This window comes from Microtus pennsylvanicus, chromosome 3, assembly GCF_037038515.1.
Source record: "Microtus pennsylvanicus isolate mMicPen1 chromosome 3, mMicPen1.hap1, whole genome shotgun sequence".
Classification (NCBI taxonomy): domain Eukaryota; kingdom Metazoa; phylum Chordata; class Mammalia; order Rodentia; family Cricetidae; genus Microtus; species Microtus pennsylvanicus.
Genome location: NC_134581.1, coordinates 80,958,394 through 80,967,132, shown reverse-complemented (window position 1 = coordinate 80,967,132; position 8,739 = coordinate 80,958,394). Strand labels below are relative to the sequence as shown.

Below are 8,739 nucleotides of genomic sequence, written 5' to 3'. Positions count from 1 at the left end.
AAGTCAGCCGTATTCATAACAGCAACAGACTAAATACTTAAGTTCTCCCCCAAATTCAAACAAAGACATCCTAACTTTCAAGGTGGTGGTATCAAAAGCTGGGAGCTTTGTGAGAAGATAGGGCCCTTAAGGCTCATTATTGGAATTATAGAAAAACCTGACAGCTAGCTTGTCTTTTCCCATGTGAAGACAGACTGAAATGGCAGGCATCTATGAACTGAGAAGGCATCTCTCACTAAGTTGGCATCTGTGCTCACCTTCTCTTGGACTCTCCAGCCTCTAGAACTGCAATAAAAAATAAGAATGAATTTGTGCTTTTTAAATGCTAACCTACTTAGGATGTTTTGCCAGAGTAATCCAGACAGATGAAAACACTACCCTTTGATGTTGCTGGAGCAAAATGAAACAAGAATGGATCCCAAAGCGCATAACAGAGAATTGGGGCCAGATGACACTCCAGAGCTAAGGAAGATGAGCATAAAGCATCCAGGAAGGAAAGAAAGCAACCAATGGGGAAGTCCCCAGCCACCCCAGAGGATGGAAGATCTCTAAGAGGGGATATAGGAAAAGTCCATGTATTACAGTTGTTGCCTGAACTACATTATTAAAGAAGCTGAATATTTCTTGCTGAATGTCAGCTATGGCCATGGAGATGAGACCAGAAAATTTTCCTCTAAAAATGTAATGGTGTTAAAAGTTTGACTCACTTTGATTTAAAAGAAAAAAAAAGACTATCAGCTTACATAAAAATAATAAAAGTAGAGTATGAAATGTATATAAGAATATGGAAGTAAAATGAAAGAAGTTTTTAATGCACATGACGAAGGATAAATTCAATGTTTTTGTAAGATATCAAGGATCTGTCATGATCTGTCATGATGAAATATGGTATATATGATCTATCCTGCCTATGTAAAGTCAAAACTATGCTAACCAATTACAAAAAAAAATAAAAATGGAAAGCAAAAGACATATACAGCTAATGTGAATGAATAAATTTTACATTTTAAAAAGTGCAATTTATTTCATGTAATTTAGATTTAATAAGGTTGTTTTATATATTTTATTGAAAATAATTTTTCATATAATAAAATCCAAAATTGGAAACTATAATATACAAGCAAAAGACTAGTAAGACAAAAAAAATGACCAAGCAAAGGAAGATAAGACAAAAAAATCTATAAAAATACTATTGAGTTCATATTGTGTTGACCATGTACTGCCGGGCATGGAGCCTACCTACCCTAAAGTGTGGTTAACATACCCAATGAAATTCCATTGCAGAAAACTAATAGTTCTTTGCAAGCAGATGTCAACTGGAGATAGCTTCTTGGTTAGGGATGGGAGCAATTTACAATACCAAACCAATTTTTCTATTTCCCAGAAAGTTTTTCCAATGATGAGTTATTTATGTTCCCTCTACCAGCTTTCTATATAGCAAGTCTCTGACTTCTCATTTATCACTTTCAGATAATTCATACAAAGCTCAAATATAACTGTGTTCCATTCACTCTCAAATTTCTCAGTACTTGATGAGTTGCCATATCATTAAAATTTTTTCTTACCCATGATTCATATGGAGTCCTTCACTTAACCAGTCATATACTACAGATTTCCAATCTTAGTGAAGTTGAGAAATTGAACATTTAGTAAGTAATAGTGTGGGTTCTCAGATGTAGATTAATTAGCTTAAGAATACAAGGACGATAGATACCAATTAGGACTCAGAAAACTGAGCTTTTAAGTTTGACTTGTGAATAAACTTTTAGTGAGAACTTCCTTTTCTCCCAGGACTATCTGAAGCTCATCCATGGGGAATGGTGTCTCAGAGGAAACTAGGAAAGTACCACATTGACAAATCATTATTTTCAGAGAAGAAAACTTGGTTTGGCATGAAGTGATCCATAGTTCACACTTAATGTAAATTTTCTAAACACTGTTGAATTTTCCCACTTATTCCCACGATTTATGAAGGAAGTTCAATGAGGTAAAAAGGCACTTGCTTTCAGGTCTAAAAGTGGGTTCATTTTCCTTTGTGAGAAGTAGATTAAACATATTCTATTGGGATTGTACTGTCTTTGTAACAAGACCCCTTTTCTCTCAGTAGAACCGTGACCAGAGACACACTTCTGGACCAGAACTGCTTTCTTCGGCATCTTCAGTGCTGTGAGTATCCATTAGCTACAGAGAGGAAATGATGATTGTTTAGGATAAAGTTTTGTTTTCCTTAGAATGAAGAAATAAGTTGGCTATGCATCGATATCTTCAAGTAGAGTCTAGCAAATGACTTTCAGTCTCATACAGAAAAATCACAGCAAGGTCCTCAACCTACTTCAGTGCAAGTGAAATTTATCTCCTGTACCTCAGGAGAATGCTGAGTCCTTGAGTGGAATTCCAAATGGTTGTTTATTCAAGGTCTGCCTTAGTGACCTCAAGTAGTGATTATTGTTAGTTTTCCCTTATGAAATATGTTCTACATGGTGTCCTTGGTTTAAGCCTCTGTCATGCTAAAAATCTTCAAACTGACTCCATGATCAAAATCTTGAAAATTTGTCCATATCAACAATTAAAAAATTAAAATAAACAAGGCTTAGGACACTTTTAAACCTCAGCTCAAATCTAGAAATGAAAACAAATCTATTAACACTTTTTCTTTTTTCTTCTTCTTCTAAGACTATGAAAAAATTTTAAAAGGGCAAGGTTCTTTATTGCAACAACAGAACCTAGAAAAAAATAACACAATCTCAAGACAGTCAGCATTAAATGAGTTAGGAAAGATATGTATATTCAGGAAATCTGGAAATGCTGGTAGCAATAACAGAACACAGAAACAGTATTTCCTGTTTAGAGAAAGATGGAGCAGGGAGATTTACATGCAGCAAAATCTGAATAAGTAAGGAGAAGCCAGGAGCAAGCATAGACTTGGAAACAGATTATGTAGTACGTTGTTCCGGTTATGATATAACACAGGTGTTTAAAATACAAGTGCATATTACATATAAATGCATGTATATATCAGTCTACACAAACTTACAGAGAACTGGGGCATACTAACGACAAGCTATGCACTTATACCATTTAGGAAATATCACTCAATGATTTGTTCCCCACTCAGTTCACTGCATAGGTCCTGCAAATACCATTGAGACTTAAGCACTTAGCATCTACAGATAAAGCCAAAAAGATAATACAATTCTTTAAGTGTTCAGATATAGACATGGGCAGGGCTTGTTGGAAAGATGTGGATACAGTCTCTTAGCTTGCCTGGATATAGAAAGCTGAGGAACACTTTCCATGGAGGGAAGTCCTAAACTGAGACCTAGAAGTCTAGTAGGACTTAGTCCACAATGAAGACAGTGGGGAAGGGCATTAAACCAATGCAAGCCCCTTGTGCAATATGTGGAAAGCAAAGAAGAGGATGGCTCTTTCCGTGAACTAGAGCAAGGTGAGGAAACTGTGTCTGCTAAGGGGATGCTATAGAGAATGTTTTAGGTGCACTGGAGATGTGTATGGTCTCTGCTGCAGCTACTCAAGTCTGTCGTTACAGCACAAAAGCGGATGAGTCCAGCTGTGCTACAACAGAGCTTGTTTACCAAAGCATGGCATTGATTTGCCGGACTTTGAAACTGAGTGATTCAGTGTGGAACACAGACTGGGGGGATAAAGAGGCAGGTAAGGCTGGAAAAGTGGTTTAGGCAAGGTCATCAATGGCCTTGAATGTTATGCTAAGAAGTTTTGGGTGGGGGGGTCACCCTTCAGGACGTGAGTGTTTAAGCTGGAGTAGGAAAGAGGGTAGACGATGAGGAGAAAGGGATCCCAGTTAGGGTCTGTACTTGTACACAGATTAAAGACTTTTAAGACATGGACTCAAAAAAAAAAAAAAAACATGAGGTACAACAAGAGGGCCACTGTGGAGAATAAGAAGCTAACGTGCTGGTCTCGGGAAAGGTGGAGGAGTGCCATTTGACTGTTCCCATCAGATAAATAAAATGACTAGAGAATATAGGGCTGGAGTTTGGTAAGCATGAGGAGCCAAATGTTTCATCCAGTGCTTGAACTCTGAAACCTTAACTTCCCAAAGTGGCTTTTCCTAGCTGAGTGTAGTTGTCGCTTGCATATATGAGATAACCAGTTTTCTTCGGAAATATCAGAGCAGTTCATAGGGTGCACTAAACCTTGCCCGTGTAGCAGTCTGGGGAGCCACCCCCTATTTCCTGGTGTCTCTACCATCTCAGCATTCCTTCCGTTGAACACTGCTGCACCTGCCACTCCCGTTAAGGACCACTCCCCTCAGCCGGCACTGTCCTTCCATTAGTATCTTTTCTGTTGCCATTCCAAGATCCTCATTATTCCTGGGCCAAGTCCGGTCCTTTACCAAAGGAAGGAAGAATGGCTCTTTCTTGTCCACACCCTGTGCGGTTACCTGGATGCTATGGTGCTGCTATGATCTCACACAGGTATCACCTATAAACCTACTCCATAAAGTTTAACCCCACTTGCACATGTCAGGGGTGAAGGTTGACATTGCACTACCTACCCTGCACCCTTCCATGTGAGCAAGACTCAAGACCCTCCCCTACAAAAGCCTTGTGACTCTGTCTTCAGGAAAAGCCTGACTCCCAGCTCCAATGCAGATGGGATTCATTGCTCCGGTTGTAGTTCTCAGGCATTGGATCTTTGTTCCCTCTCCGTATTCTTCTACTTAACTCTAAGGCTCAGTTTAGGCTTCTTTTTCTCTGAGAAACCTCAACTCTCAGCCACCTGTCTATAGCAAAGGGTATTTCTGAGTATTGCCAAAGAAACCTGCGTGTGCCTCCACTGGTGATGTTAAGTCTCTGGATCATGTTGGAACGATCATTCAGGCTCTCTGTGTGTCCTGATTAAGTGACAAGCTCCTGAGTGGCCTATAGGACTTGAAACATAATAAGCTTTCAACAAGCACTTGTGGAATTCATCCGTCTAATTCTCCAAATGCTGGAGTATTTAGCACTAGAACATTTTGTAGCTGAAGGCTGCCACTCTCCCCTATGCTGGAAATGAAGGCAATTCCATGTCTGCCCTAGATTGAAAAAAAATAACACGATAAAGACCACGCAGGTAGCCAGTTGAATTGGCTGTTAATGCAAAGTTGAAAATTTCTCCCTTTCTTCTTACCATTTCATGGGAAATACTGGAGCTTTTGATATTACAGAGAATAACCTTGTCTTGGTCTAGAAAGGAGAATTTTAAAAAATAGAATTTTTTCTCCCTCAACTTGTCCATGTTCACTCATATTAGGGAAAAATTAGACAACCCAACAATGAGCCAGAAGCTTCCTCCTTCATGCTGGTTTTTGGGTGATTTAAAACTGGACAATTCATCTCATAGTAATTTACCATTCGACAGAATATGCTCATTAACACGAGGTGTCATTTTACTGTTTCCTGGGTGAACATCAGTAGGAATCAAAGAAAAATTTTTGTCTATAAATTTGCACACACAAATGGGAATGTTTTATTTACCAGTGAATGATAATTAATCATAAAACAAGGTTTTGATAGAAATGTGCTTTCCCAGGATTCTTAGTTTGGTATCATAAGCATTTGTCTATCTTTTCACTTTTATTTAGGTTAATGTCTACAGTTCTTTATCCAATATGCATGCATTATGACTATATCAAATAACTGGCCCTAGAAATTCTAATTTAGACACGTTTCTATTTCCTCAACAATCTTGTTTACTTGGTTTGTAATGGTTTATTTACTTCCCTTAAAAGAAAGGATCTTAATTAGAATGTAGACTCTTTGACAAAAATCGATTCTAAAGCCAAGCATATAGATTATAATCACAAATACTCAAGAGACATAGGCAAGAGGATCTGCAGGGCCAGCTTGAACAAAATAGAGAAGACCAAGTCAGCCAAAGCAAAGAGACTGTGTCTCAATCTCTTTCCCTCCTCTAAACGAAATATAAACAAAAATAAAATTAGAATAAAAATAAATTTTAAGGCATCTTCTCTAATTTGTATCCTACCCACCTATATAATAGCAATGGTTTTTAGTTATTTTCATAAACACACATAAGATGGGATTCCTTCACTATAGCTGTACTCTATTCAGAGTCTGTGCTGGGGACAGAGCATGGGGTAGAGCACTTGTCCACCATATTCCAGGCCTTGGGCTCAAACCTCAGCACCAAAAACAAAAAAACCCTTTTCTTTGAGAATGTAATACAGGTATAAGAATTAATTTCTCAGTTATCAGTTATATATATACATATGTATATATATGTATATCATTGTATACATTATGCACTATTCGCTAAGTTAGTATATGGTTTGTTGACAAATAAGCTATTACATTTATAATTCCTACTTTCATAAATATATGATGGTAAAAACACTATTTTCAAGTTTCCTTTTAATGTTTTTAAATTCTATTAAAAGTTGGTTTGGAGCCAGCTAGGTGACTCAGCAAATAGAGGTGTTTCACCAAGCCTGCTGGCCTGGTTCAATCTGCAGAGCCCACGCAATCAAAGGAGAAAAACAATTCCCACAAGTTGTCATCTGACCTCTATGTGTGCCCTATGACATGCAAGGACATACATTCACACACGAATGTACATAATTTTAAGGATTCAAAGTTGGTTTAGGTGCTCAAAAAACCGGTCAAATTATCAACTAATAAGGAAGTTGTGCCTACTGGGTATGTATATATGGAGCGGGAAGGACCTGAAATACAGTTATATCCTGAAGGAGCATAGATGCAACTTTTTATTGTTGTTATTCTAACTCTCCTTAACTGTATTCAATTCTAGAAAGCAAGCAGGAGCTGTGGCTCAGTGGTGGAGGGTTTGTCTAGCATGCACAAATCCCTGGATTACATGACCAGAACCACTGAATGAACAAATAAATTAATGAATGAATAGCAGTAAATAGCAAAAAAGCCCAATTTTCTGTTCTTCATAAGAGATGTATCTAAAATGTAAGCTATAAAAGTAAACAGTTAAAAAAACAATAACTCTTCACTAAAATTTATTATTATTATTATTATTAGCAGTAGTAGTATATGATTCTGCTCCATCCTTGCAGTCTTCGTGGGATATCAAAGGACATGAGAAATGGCACTGCAATCACAGAGTTCATCCTCCTAGGCTTCCCCGGCATCCAAGGCTTCCAAGCCCTTCTCTTCATGGTGATCTTTCTCATCTATATATTAACCCTTTCAGGCAATGGACTCATTATTTTCATTGTCTGGGTTGAGCCCAGGCTACAAACTCCAATGTACTTCTTCCTTTGCAACCTAGCCTTCCTAGAGATCTGGTATACCACCACCGTCATCCCCAAACTGCTGGAAACCTTTATGGTACCAAAAACAGTCATCTGCACCACCTGCTGCCTGCTGCAGGCTTTTTTCCACTTCTTCCTGGGTACCACTGAGTTCTTGATCCTAGGCACCATGTCTTTTGACCGCTACCTGGCCATCTGTAAGCCCCTCCGTTACCCCACCATTATGACCAGCAATCTCTGCATGCAGCTGGCCCTCAGCTCCTGGCTAGCAGGCTTCACCATCGTCTTTTGTCAGACAATGCTGCTTGTCCAGTTGCCATTCTGCGGCAATAATGTCATCAATCATTTCTACTGTGATGTGGGTCCCATTCTGAAAGCTGCCTGTGCTGACACCAGCATTTTGGAACTACTGGGTCTCCTGGCAACGATCCTCGTGATCCCAGGATCACTGCTCTTTACCATCATTTCTTACGTCTACATCTTATCCACCATCCTAAGGATTCCTTCAGCCTCTGGCCGCCAAAAGGCTTTTTCTACCTGTGCCTCTCACCTGACAGTTGTCTCTCTGCTCTATGGAGCTGTCTTGTTCATGTACCTGAGACCCACAGCACACTCCTCCTTTAAGATTAATAAGGTGGTGTCCGTGCTAAATACTATCCTCACACCCCTTCTTAATCCCTTTATTTACACTATTAGAAACAAGGAGGTGAAAGGGGCCCTAGGAAAAGCCATGAGTTGTCCAAAAGCTCATCTTGCAAAGTGAAACCTGCAACACATCAAATTGAGCCTAATGTAGACTTTAATGCAAGGACTGATCGTGAGGCAAACTTGTAGAAAAGTTTGACAAAATCTCTGCCTATGACTGACCTCAGCCCTCTTGCATGTGCGTGACAGTTGTTTAGCTTGGTCTCTGTCGCTGGCAGAGGGAATCTGTTCCCCATGCTGGGTTCCTTGGCCCAGCCTTGACACAAGAGGAGGGCTCTCAATCCTGCCCCTTTCGGGATGGAGGCTGAGAAGTGAAAGGGGAGGTGACAGATGGGAAGTGGGGATAGGAGGGACAGGAGGAGAGCAGGGAAGGGAAACTGTGGTCAGTATGTAAAATAAATGAAAAAATGTTATTAATAAAATAAAGCAAAAATCTCCCCCTATATACCAGAAGCATTAGTACAGAATTATCTCCAGACAGAGATATGAAAAAAAAGACAAAAACAGAGTTAGGATCTCCATTAAATTTTATAAAATGAATTTGTAATTGTTATATATAAATGAACTTGGATTTCTCCTTAAAGGAGAAAAGTCATCTAAATTTTCATCAAAAAAAATATGTCTTGATTCCCTAAGATGCATGAGGCAGAACTCAGGACTTTCTTAATTACAAGCTAATTAACAAGTGAAAAGAGCGAAGTCAGAAACAAATGTCAGTCAGTTTAAAAGTATTTGAAGAATCCTGTTTCCATCTTTTATTGATAACT

The 8,739-nt window shown here is 38.8% G+C and overlaps 1 protein-coding gene across 1 annotated transcript; it reads left to right on the top strand.

Moving 5' to 3' along the window:
* Nucleotides 1-7,091: 7,091 nt before the first annotated feature.
* On the top strand, nucleotides 7,092-8,030 carry LOC142847095 (olfactory receptor 6X1-like). Its single transcript, XM_075967822.1, has one exon. It carries the CDS (start codon nucleotides 7,092-7,094, stop codon nucleotides 8,028-8,030), a length of 939 nt encoding a protein of 312 aa, XP_075823937.1.
* The last annotated feature ends 709 nt before the right edge of the window (nucleotides 8,031-8,739 follow it).